This window comes from Zalophus californianus, chromosome 1 (assembly GCF_009762305.2).
Source record: "Zalophus californianus isolate mZalCal1 chromosome 1, mZalCal1.pri.v2, whole genome shotgun sequence".
Classification (NCBI taxonomy): Eukaryota; Metazoa; Chordata; class Mammalia; order Carnivora; family Otariidae; genus Zalophus; species Zalophus californianus.
The window spans coordinates 84,895,404-84,915,659 of record NC_045595.1 but is presented as its reverse complement, the minus strand read 5'-3'; the positions used below and the strand labels follow the sequence as shown (position 1 = coordinate 84,915,659).

Below are 20,256 nucleotides of genomic sequence, written 5' to 3'. Positions count from 1 at the left end.
TTTGGATACAATAAAGGCTACATTATTACTCTATCATTTGTCAAGCTGTATAGAAAATTTTGAGTCAATGGATGCCACCTGTACGATATTTTCATTACCTGTTTATAAAGCAACTGCTCGTTTTCTCTAGCATAACAGAAAAGAACATCTGTAAGAATTTTTCTCACATTTTCTTGTTGGAAAAACTGCATTTCAGGAAACCTGAAGAAAGAAAACATAGGATTAAAACTGACTAGCAGAATTCCAAGAATTACCCTCAATCTCTCATGTTTAAGAAGTGCCAAAGGCTACTTTAGGTATTAGTACAAGTGTGTATTTGCCATGCAGCTAGCTTGTGCCATTGGTTGGACTAATAGGTTAAGGAAAACAGGTGAGAAAAGGGAAATTATTCTATCACAGAGGGAAATGATACCTTTCAACACCTAAATATTTCAAATGTCTCCACATGCTTAAAGTCCTCACATGGTGGATACCACAGTTCTTAAGCAAAAGGAATCATAGCCTATACAATTAGGGTGCAGGATTACTTTTAGTCCATTTGGTTTTTAGGACTAGAATGTACTTTTGGATGCACCAGCTTTCTGAAGAAATCATTATCATTTTTTTAATGCCAGTACCAGGACTTAAATTATTATACATGACCACACTGTTAGTTTTGTCTGATTAAAAAGTAGACTTCAAACGGAACAAGTTAGTCAGTATTGCTTAAGTGATCTCTGGATGAAAAATTCTACCAGGTGCTTTGAGGTAACGTGAAATAGAAAAGGGGCACAGTATCCACTTGAAAGGAGATTACATAGTTTTTTTTTTAAATTTTTTTAAAAATTTTATTTATTTATTTGACAGCGAGACAGAGAGAGCCAGAGAGCACAACGAGGTAAATGGCAGAGGGAGAGGGAGAAGCAGGCTCCCCACTGAGCAGGGAGCCCGACATCGGGCCCAATCCCTGGACCCTGAGATCATGACCCAAGCTGAAGGCAGACGCTTAACTGACTAAGCCACTCAGGTGCCCCTACATAGTTGTTTCTAATGAAAGAATATATAATCGTAACAATCCAAATACATAGCAATCTAATACACAATGAATACATAAGGGAAGAAGGAATGTCACCTAGAAGTTGTCAAATAGGTTCAATCACAAAAGGTTTGAACAAGAATTTTTATGAGAGGAAGAAAATGGAATATCAGTGGTAAAGATAACCAAATTAGAAGGAAAGATGAAGGCACAGAAGGCAATGAGTACTCCAGGTGTACAGCACAGTACGGCAATCAGTAATGAGAAAGAAAATTTCTTCCATGAAGTACTGCCAGTTGAGAGCAGGATGACAAGACAGGAGAAAAGGTGGGGCAGGTCTGGAAATAGCTCTGAATTGCTGAATCTACAAATGAAGAAAAAATAACCAAGTGATTCTACATTTTTGAATAGGTAAGTAACAAAGAAAATAATATTTAAGTAACTCTAAGTGGGAATAAGCCTTGAAAGAGGAGAGATTACAGGGAGGAACAAGAGGGCATTATAATGAAGTGAAGTGGAAAAAAATCACAAACCTGAGAAGAAAAGCCTGCGTTCAAATTCATGTTGCATAATTACTAGCTATATAATCTTGAGTAAGTGATTGCTTAACTGCCTCATCTATTAAGTGGAGATAATACTGATCTTGTGAACAAGATGAGATCATGTTAGGGGCGCCTGGGTGGCTCAGTCGGTTAAGCGTCTGCTTTCGGCTCAGGTCATGATCTCAGGGTCCTGGGATCGAGTCCCACGTCGGGCTCCCTGCTCAGTGGGGAGTCTGCTTCTCCCTCTGCTCCTGCTCATGCTCTCTCTCCCAAATAAATATATAAAATCTTAAAAAAAAAAAAAAGATGAGATCATGTTAAAGCACCAAGAACAGTGCCTGGCAAGCAGTAAATGTGTAAGAACAGAGGTCATTATTAGTCTTTGAGTATCAGTATTTTAGGGGATAAAGAAGTGAATTAGGTGGCTTTAGAACTAGAAAATAAGTGGATATGAGAGAGGTTTAAGAGGAAGAGTATCTAAAGCATGGAAGGACAGGACATTATCAAAACAGAAAAATACCCCCTCATGAGTCTTTTAAAGAGCAAAAATGGCTGTTTTACTTCCTATTGTAATGGCTAACTGCCTTGTTCTGGAGACTTTAGCTGTTTTATGCTTCATTCTGATCCTTCTCTGGCTCCTTGTGAGAGTTATAACTTTCTTCCCAGTTCAGGCTGGGTTCCTGGGTTAACTATGCTAGTGGTTTGTGAAGCATCTCATTTCTGGTCCTAATCTTTATAATAAAGCCTGTTTTATCTTCATCTGTTCATGTGACTTTTGCTTGAAATTCCCTTGGATGTGCAATTGTCCCCAAACACATATATTTGGTTTGGTCCCTAGCAGAAAGGAGACCTCTTTTTTGGATGCCAGTAATAAACAACCCATGGATCTGAGCATGATGACCTTACATCTCTGCATGAATCTTAATCTGATGACCCCTCCCGACAGTCTCTATTCAGGCAAGGGAGTGTGACTCGGCATAGTGACCTTAGCTCTTAAAGAAGAGAAAATTAACCTGGAAGTAGATTCAGAGCAAGAATATTATATCATAGAAGCCAAAAGTGTTCCAGAAAGATGTCAAATGCACTGAAGTAGGAAAGAAACAAAACCACTTTTTAAATGACTTCTTTGAGACAAAAGAAAGTTGATAAAGCCCTTAGAAAGTCAAATATCCCAAACTAATCAGGATGAAAGACAGGTAAGTAGTTAAAATAAATTGCTAAAGAGAAATTTCTTGGGAAAACTTAGTCACTAGGGTAAAAACAGATTAATCCTTCTGAGAAATGAAATTGTTTCTCCTTCTTCCTCATTAGATGACTTAAATCTAGCCTTGTCTTTTTTTTTAATTGAGGTATAATTGACATACATTATATTAGTTTCAGGTGTAAAACATAATGATACGATATGTGTATACACTGCGAAATGATCACCACAATACGTCTAGTTACCATCCTAGCCATGTCTTTAAGTAGGCTTCCTGCCCCATAATATAGATCACATGACTTAATTGATTTTGCACATCCCCTCCATTAACTATTCTTTGGAAATTTTCCATGCACACCAGCACAACCAAATTTTGTGTAGCTGACGCAATCTGAACTGATTATGCAAGAAAGTACTAAAAACTGCAACATCCACTTTGTAACAAATACCCATGAACTATATAGTAAGAGTTTAATACCTAACTACTAAAAATGTAAATTATATTACATACCAATTCATAGTTTCATTTAAATGCATACTAACCACTTGCAAGATTAAAAACAAGAGAGCTACAAGAATTAAATTGCAGGTAGATAATTTAAATTACCCACTTTTAGCAAATACCCAATCAACTAAAAATGTGTATTAGGCAGACACAGCATATCTACGCAACAGCACACTATCTACAACTCTACAACCCTAAAGTGCCAATTTATGAAGTTTCATGATACCCTCTTTTTTAGGAAAGTATGACTTGCTCTCTAAATTCTGATGGTTTCATAGCATCAAATAAGTAAGGTAGAAAGATGTAGAAAAGTTTTTTAAAAGATATAAAAGTTTATGCTATTTAAGTTGGTAAAAGAATTTACACTCAGAGTTTTAAGCTGAAGAAGTCTTTGGAGATTATCCAGTCTAAGTCAGAACGTCACAGGTAAGGATTCTGAAGCACAGAGATGAATACCTGCCCCCACGTATCTGGGTAGTTAGGGCAGCAGTACTTTCCAACTGCTCCACTCATCAATTTTAAGTCAGTCAGACATACACATTTAGGTAAAATTCCATGAGTTCAGAGTTACCAAGAAGTACCTAGGTCATAAGGTTGATGAATACACCTGAAAAATAACGTATTCCCACAATAAATACTTGATTATTTTATTGGTAGGCTTCAAGCCAGAAGATGTACCACGTATAGGAATCAGAAATAAGGGAGAAAAGTACAGTGAGTAGTTTTTCTAGGAACAATAATAATCAGTAGGGAGAAAAGTACAGTGAGTAGTTTTTCTAGGAACAATAATAATCAGTTTGGGTTTTTAAAAAAGATTTTATTTATTTACCAACTTGAGAAAGAGGTGGGAGGGAAAGGGGGAGGAGCAGAGGGAGAGGGACAAGGAGATTCCATGCCGAGTGCAGAGCCCCATGAGGGGCCTGACCTGGGGCCCAATCCCATGACACCGAGATCACGACCTAAGTTGAAACCAAGAGTCCAATGCTCAACTGACTAAGCCCCCCAGGCCCCCCAGTAATAATCAGTTTTTAATGATATGTTTTAAGTTTCAAAATAGCTTCCCTGCCGTCCATTACACGTCTATTTTTTGTTTTACCCCATGCCATCTGGTGTTGCTTCAGGATAGGTAAAGTAATTTGAACACCATGGGGCATATTTACTTTTGAAACAATAATGAAAATCACAGAATACAGACCCAAGCTGGCTTCAACAATTGTTAAGATTTTGAAAATCAATAGTGACTCCACAGTTTCATTAAAAAGAAAGAAATGGTAGTAACTTCCGTAAAGATGAGGTAGAGAAAAAAACTTGAGTTAAAACTGTGTTAAGTTTATGATTAATTCAAACCAAATATTTGATAGGCAAATAAAAGGGAACAAAATTCACACCAAATGGGCCTGAAGATAAATTTTGTTATTATCAGAAAATGGAAGTCCAAGAGAAATAATTTCTGCATTTGGCCAGAAGATGAAAATGGTAAATGAGTGAGACTGAAACTCTGCCATAGATAAAAACCAAAGAGAAACTAATATGAAAGTACTCCATGATGAAATTTAGACAATACAGTCTAGACATTTCTTTTTCTTCTTTCTATTTCTTTTTTTACTGTATCCTAGACTTCTTTATTTAAGAACAAAGTGATGAATGATGTAGGAATTAAAAACAAGGGCATCCTTGAACTTTACCTTCCCCCCAAACTCCCTGCCCCCACACCCTCTGTGTTCCCAAATCTGTTCTCAGTGAATAAAGAACTTAATTCCAGAGTCCTTGTACAAACCTCAGGTTCTCTTTCCTAGCCCTCCCCCTCTCTCTGCCCCCCATAGCTGGGAAGGGCAGGCACCTAGGTTTGAATGCATAGGAGATCCCAGAGTGGTGACAGACACAGAGGGAAAGGCCTCACCATCAGGGGAAGGGACTGAGTGAAGAGAGGGCCTCTATAGCCTGGGGTGCCAAAAGGGGGCCCCAGTGCCAGAGTAAAGTACACTGGTACCCCTGAGAAAGGGGACTCAAAATCCTCTCCTTGCAAACAGTCACTGCTTGATCATTTGTCCTTCTGGCAACCAGTGCAGAACCACACTTGCACCACACATCCTTCTCAAGGCCGAGCTGCTGGGCAATGTGGCTGACTGGCTACATGGCAGGTTTCAGGCACTGCAGGCCCAGGTCCTCCCGGTTGTCTCTCGCTGGCTTCTCCAGACTCGTTCGCTTTCTCTTTCAGGTCTGCACAAGGGTCTCTGCTTTGCTTATCTCCTGTCGATTTTCACTGTTGTCAGCTTCCCATACCCACTTGGGCAGCAGGGGCCACAGCTTACACATTACTGAAACTGAGCTGCAGAGCCTCAAAATGACAGATGGTCGTTTGGCTAAACACCTTCCCAAAGAGAACCTCCTCAGATGAGTCCCACATCTGCCTGAGTATATTCCAGGGTGATCCTCTTCTGTTCCAAAAGCTTGGCCAATTGTTCCAGGTCTTTCTGCAGAGTTTGACATCCCAGGATTCCTTGGGGGTTTGCTCCAGTTTCTCCTTTTCCAGCTTCACAGTCCCAGGTTGGGCAGTGCAGGGCTGGGGGGAAGCCCCCTCGGAGTTGCTCTCCACCCCAGCTCCCCACTCACCCTCCACCTGAGAGGTCTTCAGGCCACCTTGGGGCACTAGCCCCACTCCAACCTGAGGTCCACAGTATGCCATTCCCCTACAGAACTCATACTATGGGTTGGGGTGGGGTGGGCACAGGGAATCCCCCCATACCTCCGTGCCTGTCCCAACCTCTGGCCCAATTCTTGACCTGCCAGGAGGGGCTTGGAAGCTCAGCAAGGTCCGAGGGTCAACCTAGCAGGGCTCTGGCCCTCCCAGCACGGTGTCAGAAGCCAGGTGTCTTGCCATGGGGAACAGGGGCCCCCCAAACCAGGGACCTGGAAAAATGAGGGCTCTCCAAGAGACTCTACGATTTTTCTTGATGGAAAAAAAAAAAAGTAGTATTTCAGTTCTAATTTAACTGATCAATATTTAAAATACAGCAGTTTCTCTCTCAAGATGTATGAAAGAACTTATAATCAGACAAATTTTACATATTGCAAATTAATATCAAGGGACATAAAACTTTGTGGTGTGTTTTGTTCTGCATCTTGAAATAACCCAAAATTCATAGGCATTATAGTTTTCATTATAAGACTTAAAAAAAAAAAAACTTTCTTTATGGCAAATTCAAACATTTCTAAAGAATAGACAGTAGTAGACTCAACAGATCCATCACCCAATTTCACTGCCATTTCAGTTCTTGTTTCATATATATTCCTCCCTCAATTCTGCATTTTGAAACAAATCTGAGATGTCACATCTATAAATATTGTAGTATGCATCTCTAAAAGGACTCTAAAAACATAACCATGTAACATAACCATTCTAACACTACTAATAAAATAATCCATTAATTAAATCAAATATCTAGGCAATGTGCAAATTTCCCTAATTTTTTTCAGTTTGTTCAAGATACAAAGAATATCCATACACTACAATTCGTTGATATATCTCTTAAGATTTATTCTTCCCCTCTCTTTTCTCCTCCCTGTCTCTGTCTCTCTCTCCCTGCAACATATTTGTTAAAGAAGCCAGGTTATTTATTGCATTGAAACTTCCCACATTCTGAATTTTTCTTATTGTTCCTCTATTTTGTTACTTAACACTTTCCTCCACCTATATATCTTATAAACTGGTAGTTAGGTCTAAAAACTTCATCAAATTCAAATTCAATTTTCAACAGAATTCTTCATGGGTGGTATGATGGTTTTAGCACATATTTACAAATTCTTTGACCACTTCTCCTGTGAAAAGGTGGAGGAGCCTATCTCCTCTCCATTTGAATGCGTGCTGGCCTTAGTGACTAGTTTCTCACAAAGTGAGGCTGTCTGGATCTCTGTCTGGACACATCCTTGGAACTCAGATACCATGCTGCTAAGAAGTCAAGTAGCTACACCGGGGGGCCATATGGAGGTGTTCTAGTCACAGCTGCAGAGAAGGTCTCCAATGAGAGCCAAGTTCCACAGCCAGACATGGGAGCGAACAAGTCTTCACAGGATTCCAGCCCTTACCTTTCAAGCAGGCTTGGCCAACACCACGTGGAACAGAGAGAAACTGTCCAGCTCAGTCCTGCCCAGGTTGTACATTCATCAAGAAAATAAATGCTGTTGTTTTATGCTTTGGGGTAGTTTACGATGCAGCAATAGATAACTGTTAAACAGTTGGTATTGTGTACTTCCATCGGGATGCATATATTAGCTTATTTATTTTTATGATGCTAGCAACCATTGATGATCATTGCCTAAATCTATTAATTCATTAGAGGCTGTAAATAGTAAAACTCTAAGTCTATCATTTTATCTTCCTTCATTGTCCAAAACACATCTATAATAAAAAAATTTCCCTTCATCAATTTTTACTTATCCTGAAGTAAGGTCAGCATAATTCTGAAAAATCTTGTTGACTTCCATTACATTTGTTCATGGATACTTGTTGTGGACATCTAAGTGAATGACAGAATGGCCACTAATTCTGTCACAAAAATAGTTTACAACAACCAGAGTATTCTATGTGCCTTTTGGGTATCTTCCCATGTGACTGCAGTATATGGGAATGAATCAGGAAGACGGATGGAGAACAACCACACAACTTTAGAGCCCCAACAGCCTGGAACCCAAGTGCCTGATGTAAGTTAAACGGAAAGATATTCAACAGGGCAATGGTCTGTCATAATACAGACAGACAATAAAGAGAAGCCAGGCAAACTTCTGGGCCATCTATAAGGAAGAGTTCCTCAGACAACAAAGAGACCAAAAAGAAAAAAAAAAAAATTCCTAAGCAAAAAAAGGGTTAAGAAAAGAGTGAAATGACAAAGGGCTTTGTCACTGCATTATAGTACATAATTAGGTAATTAGAAGTATTAAAACAGACAAAGCATTGGGCCCAGATGAATTACTGAAGATGCAAGTATTCAATAAGATGCCCCAGGGGGAAAAATAAAGCCCTTGGTGAAGGTTTATAATCATGCAGTAGGACAGAGAAGCACACAAGGACTTGAAGGAACAATAACTGATGTTATGCCCATACTTCAAAAACAGAATTTCAAAACAAGCATTCATCCAAAATTTAAAATGAGCTGATGGAAACTCCCTAGAATACTATTCAACACCAAAATAATGATAATACCTTCTTCTGGTTTATTGTTTTATCAAAGAAAAAGTGGAAAATCAAGCAAAAACCATCAAGAGAAGCAATTTCATACAGAATTAAAGCAGGCATACTTTTTCTTCTTTTGCTCCCTGTTTTGGTTGATGATTTTACCACTCTCTCCCTGTTCAACCAAATCTGCTTTCTTGTCTCTGCAGGCATACAGCTGGATTTAATTTCTCAGCTTCTTTCTCAGTGAGCTGTAACATGTGACCAAGTGCTAGCCAATGAAATGAGAATGGAAGTGATGTATGACCACAAAATTCAACCCCCACCTCCACTTCAGTTGGGCCCCATACACATTTTTCCATCCAGCTGGATAGAAGAAAAAGGTCATGTGGGAGGCTTGGGAAGCCACCTGTGGACTGTGGTGGTTTTAAAAATACATGTGCAAATTCTTTAGAATATTCTCCTCTCTTGGATTGCTTGCTCTGGAAGTAGTCTTCTCTGGAGAAGGACACTTAAGCAGTCCCATAGAGAGATGCACATGGAGAGGAACCAATATGGATCCTCCAGCCCTAGTCAAGCCTCCAGATGCTCACACCTCCAGTTCATACCCGACTACAATCTCAGGAGACTCCTACGCCAGAACCTTTTCACTAAGCTGCTCTCCGACTGCTGATATGCAGCAACTCTGAAATAAAGGAATATTGTTCCAAGTCACTAGGTTTTGGTCAACTTATTATGCAGCTACAGATAACTAACAGGTTTAGATACCTGAATCAGGGGTATTTTTTAAAAACCATAGAATACATGGTAGGAGTGCCTATCGACTGGGCAGAAGCTGGAAGGACCTTGTATACAGCACCAGTGAAGTATTAAAGGATATGAAAAAAGGCTGCTGGCAGAAGACAGACAATGAGGAGGCAGCCAGTGAGGGCTTAAATGAAAATAAGGAAAATACTACAGGGAAAATGGAGGAAGAAGCTTCCTTATTACAGAGCGGCAACACGGCAGCCTCTAGTTATATAGAAAATAGAAAATGTACCACATAAGCTCAGTGACCTAGCTAAGGAGCTATCCAGGCAGAGTGCTGAAGGTGCTGCCTGAATTACACTTGTACTTACAGTAGAATGAAAGAGGAGAAAAGCAAAAGGAAGAACTAGTAAATATAAAGGACTTTGACTAGGACTTTGAGAATAAAACTTCTCATTCTCAGCCTCTCTATTCAGCAAATGATGCCAACATTACAACACTGCATCTGGGCAAATATCAAATCTAAAACACATTAAAAAAAAGAAAAGGTCTAAAGATGAAGCCAAGGGACTGAGTGTAAAATCTTTCGTTAAGATCTCAGAAAGCTCTAAAGTGGTGCCTCACAGAACCCTCTGTCAGACAAGATGCCCTGATGCCCTGTAAAGATTTAAAAGCATGCCTCACAGAGCCTTTAGCAGTTAGAGGTCAGGGATGGTGCTGCACATCCTATACTGCACATGACAACCCCTCACAACAAAGAATTGGTCCAAAATGTCAATGTTCCCGAGGTTGAGAAACTCAGCATTAGAGTATATCAGCCTAGAGGGCACACACCACATTTACTTCATCTCTTTCTGAGTAAGACTTACAAAAACTCACCGATGTTTCCATCTCCTGTTCGCTCCACAGAGTGCTCTGCATACAAAAGGTATTCACTTAATATTTCTTGAACTGAGAAAGTGTTAAATCTAGGCAAACAACATTAACATAAAATATTACAGAGTTATGGAAAGACTAGGAGTCCCAGGCATTATTTCCATTTTGGCCATTAACAAATTTTATTTTCTTAAGTTATACTCTTTTTTAGTTTCAGCTTTCCAGGTTTGCAAAATAAAGAGATTTAATTAGATGACTACCAATAACACAAATGCCTATTATGGGTGCCAGATACAAAGCATGAGAAATAAGCACTCAAGAAAATCTAGGCGAGAAAACAGACAATTTTACAGTTTGATTAAAGGGAGATAATTACAATAAAATGTACATGATGTATAAAAGAGTAAAACAGGCACCATTTTCTTTATCAGGACCTTCAACTTCCATGAGAGTAGCTAGTACATAGTAATTTCTCAAGTAGTATTTGTTGAATGAGTGAATAAAATCCACAAACCTACAAACAAACCAATGAAAAATAAAAATGAAATCTACAGACTCAAGGACTGGGGTGGGAAGGTGAAGCAGAAGAAAGGCTGGGGCAGAGTTCTGCAGTCATTGTTTCTCCAGTTAATAAAGACAAGAGCAATACAGCTTTCACAGACCACAAACTGAAGGTGAATACTGATTTTAAAATGTTAAAAAAAGATGTAGAAATCTGTTGTGATGACAACAGGTAGAATCCAGCCTAAGAGGATAGCAGAAAATCTCCAAAAGGCTAACATGGAAGGTGGGAGTTTGAAATCACCTTACAAATGAGATGATGAAGCAGAAGGGTTATGATGACAGGAAATAGCAAAGAATGCAGTGGGGGAAAGGGCAGGTGGGGCTGGAGTTTCAGGAGATGGGATGCGTCACCATCTAATAGACATTTTCATCAAAGCTTCTGTCTAGTTCTCCAATGTCCTGAGTTACACAGCAAGCCCTTGACCCCACTGCCTCCCTGCCCCAAAAACACAAAACCAAAAAACTTCCTACTCATACTATAAAGGTATAAAATTAGGAAAAAAATATATAAGTAGATAGATGCATGCACTTTAAGTGCAAGACTCTCACAACTGAAAATACAGACTCTATTTTGCGGTTTTTCAACATTTTAAAGTTACTCAAAGCATTTAACCTTGAAGTACGAAGGTAGCTTCAATTCTGAATCTGCACTTAAGTTCTGAAAAGATTATGTTCTACTACTATACTGGTTATACCTGGTAGGAACACTTAAGGACCACCCACCAGACTTTACTTCTGAACCTTCTTTAATATGTGATCCCACAACTATACACAGTGCTGAAAAACCTGGCTTAATTTAGAACAAGGAGTATCTCAAAAGCAAAACCTCCTCTGGTCAGCAGCTCACGGTGATCTCTCCGTGCTGCCACTACGTGTAGCACTGCTTCCAAATTCCAAACATTAGGAGCATCAGTATGCTAACTGAAGCACTACAACTGTCCGTCCTGTGGCAAATACACCTACATTTTCACTCAAGTACTAAAGAACTTTTTTCAAATTTAAAAAAATCCCATAAATTGGCGTAAATGTGTGGTAAGAACCTGTGTGCCTAAATGGAACAGAAATGGGAAAAATCCATGTCAAAAACAGGAGCAGTACAGGAAAACACATATTGTTAAATATATATATATGCAACTATAATAATAAAATATTTTGTTTTTACCTTAAATGTTGTCAAATGAGGCAGGACTACAGGCCATTTGACAAGAAGAATTGTTTCTTGTATTCCTGAAAATCTGTTTTTCCCCTCTTTAATATTTAAGAAATACACACACAGGTTGCCGACAACTCTTAAGAGAGCGGCTTGTGTTGTCATTTTCGCTTTTCCGGCTGTGAACAAGTGCATATGTGAGGGCTGGTCGTGCATGCACAAGCATGTACTCTGCCTGCATTAAATAAAATCACAACACAACACCAACTACATCCACTCACTCATGTGTGCCTGCAGTCCACCTCGAGGAGACTGAAAATATAAATACAAGCTGCTATTTTGGTGTGATCACACGAATATGGCAGCTTGTGTGTTTTTCTTTTTTTCTTTTTAACATTTTAACACTGGGCAGATTGTCTGCATTAACACAAACCAAAATCAATTCTGCTCTGAAACTGCTTGTAAAATCTTCCTTCCCTAAGGAATTTGTTTTTTAAGTAAAAAAATGGGCTTGGAGGAAACTATATAAAAGAGACCAACATTTAGGACATCTTAACTTTGTCCAGTGTGGCAAACAGTGTTGGACCAGAGGACTGGCAGTTATTTCTCTCCAAATGGGAACTTTGGAGAAGATGACTTTAGGAAAAATTTTAAAAATCAGTAAGTTCACCTTGTAAAATTACTTTTGTGTATCATTAATATAGGAAAAATTTGCAAAGTAGTCTAATTTCAAGTTGCCTACTACCATGTAAATTAATAACTAAATTCGACTAGAAACTCAGATGAGACTTGTATATCGTAAAAATTCATGGAGGCACTCTTAAGGGCAGAGGAAGGAAATACAAGTTAAGTATTTAGCACAGACTATATCTAAAAATTCACTATGAATAAAAAGTAAAATGCATTCATATCATGTACAAATACACAACAAAAAATTATCTACTCAACACTGCCCAGAAAAACTTTTTATGACAGAAATGTTCTATATCCGTGTTGTCCCATCCAATAGCCATTAGCACTTGAAATATGACTACTGTAAATTAAGATTTAATTTTTAATTTTACTTAATTTAAATTTATACAGCGACATGTGCCTGGACAGCACACATCTATAATTTTAAAAGGGAATTTTAGCAATTATTAATGAATCCAAAAAATATTAAATTATAAGAAAAAACTGAGAAGACAAAGTTTGCTTATATCAATTACATCTAAAGCTTGATCCATATATAAACTATAACCAAAAGGAAGCACTAACATGAGAAAGTTGAATTCTTAGAGATCCAACCATATCATGGAGAGTGAAGTAGGAAAGAAGGTAACTAACTGATGAATGGAGCAGCCTGAAGTGCTACTGTAATAACATTACAATAACCAGAAACATAAAAGACCAAGAATTGAAGAGGATGACTACCATATCCAACAGGCAATCAGATAAACTTTAAATACAGTCAAAGTCACAATGATAATAGTTAAAGAATTTTAATCATTTAATTCAAGAGAGAGGAAAATGCATCTGAAGAAAGAGTGATACTGTTTGTAAATAGCTTATAAATATGTTAGGTTGCAGATGACCTTATATACACACACTACAAATATCTTTTAGAATAGACCCTGATAGACCAAATAACAGACTTCTCTGGCATTTAGTATGGAAATGATATTTTGTTCTAAATATTTCCCATCATTTTAAGTAATACTTTATTTCATTTAATGTTCCAGCCTTTGAAGCATGGCAAAATTGGTTCAGAATGGACGATTCAAGCTCTGAATTAGAAATGCTGTAAATTAGAAGTTCCTTGATTTACCTTTTGATTATCAGTTGTTTTCAGTAATAAAAATGAGAACAGTAACAACCTCATTTGGTTGACATAAGGAACAATTAATTGAAATGAATATAAAACCATTTGAGGCAAAAAAGGGCTAGTAGAATAAAGGAATATTAAAATTAGTTGAGAAGATAATATTTAATACAGTGACATATTCAGATCAAATAATTCAATAATGATGGCAACAACACAGCTTATGAGATGAAATTATCTTGTTTAAACTCGGACTAGAAGGCTAATAACAGTATTTTTTTCAAAGTGTGCTATGTCTCTAAAGACTAAAAATGTTAAAGATTGTTACTACTAAAATTGAACAATACAGATCATCAGTGATAAGATTCACAATCAATGAGGGGCGCCTGAGGGGCGCCTGAGGGGCTCAGTTGGTTAAGCGGCTGCCTTCGGCTCAGGTCATGATCCTGGAGTCCCAGGATCGAGTCCCGCATCGGGCTCCCTGCTCAGCAGTGAGTCTGCTTCTCCCTCGGACCCTCCCCCCTTCTCATGCTCTCTCTATCTCATTCTCTCTCTCAAATAAATAAATAAAATCTTTAAAAAAAAAAGATTCACAATCAATGAGCCTTTATTAAGCATCAACTTGACTCTGCACTGGCACAAAAACAAGATCAGGTCCATGCCCTTTAAGGGCTTACCAGTAGATGTGAAAGACAAGACCTAGGCTAACACCAAAGTGCTCATACATACTCTTTCCATGATAGCACCAGTTATCTTGTACCGTAACATTTTTTGGCTGCTTTCTCTATTAGACTTTGAGATTCTTAAGGGTCCATGCCATATTTATCTTAGCATCTCCAGTGCCTGGCACTCTGAGGAGATTAATATAAATGTACTAAATATGCTGGCAGATTGAATACACTGGCGGGTCTAAGTAAATATAGGACCGAACGAAATTAAGTAATATCATCAAAAAGTTATTAAGAAATTCTACTAGAATACAGAATAGGCACAAATTATTTCCAATCGTAAAGACTGGAAAATGCTTCATGAACAGTGTGGTGATGAACTCAGGCCTTTAAAAATGAGTTTTCAGGAATCCAAAAGGGAGCAATGGGGAGAAACAGCATTCCAAGAAAGGACAAGCAAGTAATGCAAAGCATGGAAAATGGAAAACACAAAATCCATTCAGGAAATAATGACACGGCACTGATCTAAAACAGAACTGTGGAGGGACTTCAGATTTCTGGTTCTGCATATAAGGAACTTGGACATCACTACTCCTTCCCAACAAGTAAAAAGCTGAGCAGACTGAAAAATCAACAACTCATCTTGGATCTACAAGAGAGTGGAGGACACAGGGCAAACAGGCAAATACAGGGAGTCACAACCTACCAGAGCAGAACTCATGAGCAAAACCCCTGACAGGAACCAATGCAGGATAGGAAAACCTGAACAATACTTAACAAATTGCTAGAAGCTCAGTATGGACAACTCTGAGAGTTAAATACTCCAAGGGACCCAATAATAGGGAGGACTCCCTGAACACCTCCAAGAGCTTGACCAGGCTTCTACAGTAAATATCAGGAAAAAAATCCCCTCAGCTTCCAGTACGGGGGTGGGGGGGTGGGGCTGGAGTCATTCTGAACACAGCACTCTGTTCTTAACAAAACCTACCCTCAAAAAACAAAAACAAACACAAACACAAACAACAACAACAACAACAAAAACCTGCCCTCAGGGAGAACTAGTTAACCAGAGCCTAATCTGCTGGGGTATTCTTAGACCCTAAATGACCTGGTGGAAGGGAAATACCCAACTCCAGTCCACTTCAACCATTCTGTCCCATCTAGGAGGGTGCTGAGAATTAGAAACACTTGTGAAGGTCATGGTCCAGAGGCATGGGTTCACTGTAAGACTGAGACCTAATCACAGGACTAAAGAATACCTCACCTCCCCACTCACCTTATCAACACATTATTAAAGGCTTATTTACAGTAGTACCTTTTACCTACCACATCATGTTCTAGCTACCAGGAAAAAAATTACAAGACCTAACAAAAGGCAAGAGGCACAATTTGACGAGACAGAGCAAGCATCAGAACCAGACAAGGCAGAGATGTTAGAATTATGAGATCAGAAATTGAAAACACCTATGATTAATATGCTAAGGGCTCTAATGGATAGAGTAGACAGCATGCAACAACAAGCAATAAAAGCGGAGATGGAAATCTTAAGAAAGAATCAAAAAGAAGCGCTAGAGATAACAAAACACTGTAATAGAAGTGAAGAAGGCCTTTGATGGGCTTATTAGTAGACAAGACATAACTGAGGAAAGAATCTCTGAGCTAAAGGATAGATCAACAAAATTCTTGAAAACTGAAAAGCAAAGAGAATGAAGACTGAAAACAAAACAAAACAAAAAAGCAGAACAGAAAATCCAAGAACCATGGGACAACTACCTAAGATGTAACATACACAGAATGGAAATATCAGAAGGAGAAGACACAGAGCAAGAAACAGAAGAAATATTTGAAGCAATAATGACAGAAAAATTCCCCAGATTAATGTCAGACACCAAACCACAGATCCAGGAAGCTCAGAGAAGACTAGGCCAGGTAAATGCAAAAGAACTACACCTAGGCATATCATCTTGAAACTACAGAAAATCAAAGATAAAATCCTTAAAGAGGGGGAGGAAAAACAAAAATAAAAACATCTTATCTGTATAGGAACAAAGGGAAGATTAACATCCAACTTCTACTTAGAAACCACACAAGCAAAAAGAGAGTGAAGTGAAATATTCAAGGTGTTGACAGAAGAAAAACACCAACCTAGAATTCTATATCCTGTGAAATTATCCTCTAAAGGACAAATAGACTTTCTCAGACAAACAAAAATTGAGGGAATTTGTTGTCAGTAGACCTGCTTCACAAGAAGTGATTTACAAGAAAATAATATAGGTTAGAAACTGTGATCTACATAAAGGAAAAACATAAGAAGGAATAAGTGCCAACAAAATAAAAACTTTTATTTTTCTTACTGTCAACTGATATAACAGATACCAGTTGTTTGAAATAATACCAACAATGTACTCAACTATGTGTGCTTATATGTATGTATATGTGCAAACATACATAGATATATATATGCTCATATATAAGTGAAATGAATAACAGCAATAACACAGAGGATGGGAGGAAGGAGTTTGGATGACTTTGTTATTATAAAGTACTCACACTATCAGTGAAGTGGTATAGTGTTATTTGAAAGTGGATATGGATTACCTAAAATGCCTATTGTAAAATTTAAGGCAACAACTAAAAAAAAGTAAAAGTAGTATAACTGGTATGCTGAGAAAGGAAAGAAAATGAAATAATATAAAATGCTCAATTAAAACTACAAAAGGCTGAAAAAGGGTGGAAGAGAAAAGAAGAAAAGGTAACAGAAAAGAGTAACAAATATGATAGACAATAATCCAACTGTAACAATAATCATTTTAAATATCAATGGCCTAAATGCACCAACTAAAAGAAAAGAGATTGTCAGAGTGGATCAAAAACACAACCCAACTCTATGTTACTTACAAGGAACCCACTCTAAATACAAAGACATATTTAGATTAGAAGTAAATGAATGGAGAAAAATACACCAGGCTAACACTAATTAAAAGATTTCTTTAAAAGGGCATTACACAATGATAAAGGGGTCAATTCTCCAAGAAGACGTATCAATCCTTAACATATATACACCTAACAACAGAGCATCAAACTGTGTGAAGCAAAAACTAATAAAATTGCAATGAAAACTTTTAAAATCCACTATCATGGTTGGCAAGTTCAATAACTGTCTATTAGAAATGGACAGATCTGGCAGGCAGAAAATCAGAAGGATACAGGTGAACTCAACATCATCAATCTACTGAATATATTGAGACCTATGTACTTCTTCAACCAACAACAGCAGAATACACATTCTTCTCAAGCTCACATGGAACCTTCACCAAGATATACCATGTTCTGGACCCCAAAGCACACTCAAACCAATTTGGCAGATGAGAAATCATGCTCTCAGATTGCAGTGGAGTTGAACTCAATGTCAGTAACAGAAAGAGAGCTGGAAAACTCTAAAAGGGAACCATGTGTGTGTTAGGGGTCTGGGTAAATCCATTCTTCGGCAGACCAGAGAGTCAGAGAAGGCTTTAGATTAGGCAAGTAGCATGACTAGATGTGCTTTCTGAAAATAAGGCTGTTACACATGGATTCGACTAGAGGAGAAAGAGAACAGATCTGAAGAAAACAAACAAGTGAGAGACTCTAGACAGGAGGCAAAAAAAAAAAAAAAAAAAAAGACCTACAAACAGGGCAGCAAAAGTGGAAGAGAACTGAGGAATGTGAGAAAACTACATATAATGACCTCTTATACTTAATATTTAAAAATAGAAAATGCACATCCTCAACCTATCTACTCCTAACCATCTTTATTACTACATCTTTCATCTAAGTCACTAACATTACTTAATGTGGAATAGTACCACAAGACTCCTACTTTCCCAGATTCCATCTTCACCTCTACCCACCCCACTGCACAGCAGCCAGCATGATCCTTTTAGATATCACAGCCCTACTCAATATCCCCCAATGGCTTCCCATTGCAACTGGAATAAAACCCTAACTCCCTACTTTGGCCTACAGGACTGCTTGTGTGGCATCTGCTCTCTCCCAAATTTCCCCACTTAAATCACTTACCTCCCGCCATACCTGCCCCCCTTCGGTTTCTCAAAACACCTAGCTTATTTTCACTGAGGGACTTTGCACTAGCTGTTCCCTCTGCCTGGAATGCTCTTTCCCTAGATCTTCACATGGCTGACTTTTTAAAATTTATCACATCTCAGCTTAAATGTCATCTTCTCAGAGATGCCTTTCCTAATCACTGTCCCTAAAACTGCCACCCCTCTAACTACCCTATCACCCTGCTTTATCTCTTCCCAGCAATTACCATCCTTTACAATCATCTTCTTTATCTACACGTGCTGTCTCACTCCCCTCACCCCCCGACACTCAAATGTGTATCCCATGAAAGCAGGCCCTTGTCTGTCTTATTCACCACTCTGTTCCCACAATGCAAAGGATAAGGCTGGGACACAGTAGACATTCAATAAATGTACAGTAAAAAACAAAATTCTTATCACAGATGCTAGTAAATGAGTAACACTGTATAACATTCGTTGAGCTGTATTTCTTCTTTTCTTCTCCTATTTCATCATGAGATGCCTTACAGACCGGACTGCAAACCATGGATTTTAGATCATGTAGTACCTCATAAAGAGAATGTAGTACCTAAAGTAGTAAAATTATTCAAGCTATTCAGCTTTTATCATTAGGCAATTTGGTGGCTTAAAAGATTGACAGTCTTACCTTACAAGCTAAGTTACCTGCCACAAAATTTATATAGAGATGGCAAGGAGACTTTCTCTAAATGTAGAGGAGAGTCATGGAAGAGGCTTCTGGGGAAGAAGATGCAACCTCCTCCATCTATGCTATGAACTATAGGGTCTCCTAACTGCCATCCCTGAATCTCAGGTTTGCCAACTGAATTAAAATGTACCAGTGGAGACAACCGTAAGAGAAAAAGTTAGCCATATATGTGTTGTACACACCACATGCACACACACATTTTAAATATATGAAAAATGCATAGAAAATATAAAACCAAATAGTTACAAGAATACACTTTTCACGAAATAACACTTTCTCACACAGCAAAGCATAAATGTTTGTGTTAAGTAACCAAAATAATCAATGGGCTCCCAATGCCACTTCCTATGAGGTTTGGCTGTCTGAGTTTTATTTTCCCCTTCTCTTGTTTGCTTTGTCTTTCAACCAGTCTGGTCCATAGGGCCTCTGAGTATGTGACTCCACTCCAGTGCCATGGTGCCTCTATTTTCATTTGATAACAGTAGAAAGATTGATCATAATCCTTATTAGCCAAATTTTCTAAGATAACTGCCTACCAATTTTTTTTTTAAAGGATACCTTTATCATTTGCTTAGCAATATATACCATGCATTTTGTTTTTAAGAGGCCTGTTTTACTGCCACTATACAGTTACTTAAGTGATTGGTGAGGAAATTATTTTTTGTTTTTTCCAACAAATATTTGAGTGCCTCCTGTGCACCAATACAATGGCATTCTACTTTCTGCAACTATATACTAGAAGTCAAGCACTGGCACCCAAAGCCTCCGAGTAGTTCCCCTATAATTGGTTACTCTTGGGTTACCTAGATAACTCAGCTCATCAAAATGATCCCATACCTCCCTCCCCCCAAACCTGCCACCATTGCCAGTTACATACAGTTCTGTTGTATTCTGAACCCATGATTCCACTGCTTTCTTTCTTTCTTCTTTTTTTTTTTTTTAAAGTAAGCTCTAGGCCCATTGTGGGGCTTGAACTCACAACCGTAAGACTAAAAGTCACACGCTCTACCAACTGAGTCAGCCAGGCACCCCTCCACTGATTTTCATTTTAAAATACAAAATGTTATTTGTTCAATATGCAGTATAACCTTAATAGCAGTCTATGTCATCTGATTATTCAGTGTTTGGGACCTGGAAAGAGATGGATCTCAGAGAGCCAGAGGCCTTGACCTTGTGACAGGTCTAGCAGGAGTTGAACTAGCAGTAGGGCAGACAAGAGAAGCTGCAGA

At 38.3% G+C, this 20,256-nt stretch overlaps 1 protein-coding gene and 1 pseudogene across 10 annotated transcripts in view; both read right to left on the bottom strand.

Annotated features, from left to right (window-relative positions):
* Window positions 1-20,256, bottom strand: part of TBC1D5 (TBC1 domain family member 5) — a 579,609-nt gene that overhangs the window by 239,397 nt on the left and 319,956 nt on the right. For 6 of the 10 annotated variants that reach the window (XM_027583569.2, XM_027583568.2, XM_027583571.2 and 3 more), the window contains 2 exons: window positions 10,060-10,095; window positions 99-201 (listed from right to left, as the gene is read on the bottom strand). In XM_027583569.2, coding sequence (XP_027439370.1) covers window positions 99-201; window positions 10,060-10,095 — 139 coding nt within the window. The remainder of the gene's footprint in view (window positions 1-98; window positions 202-10,059; window positions 10,096-20,256) is intronic. The other 4 variants (XM_027583573.1, XM_027583572.1, XM_027583576.1 and 1 more) reach the window with 1 other exon arrangement.
* Window positions 5,042-5,579, bottom strand: LOC113917473 (annotated as a pseudogene).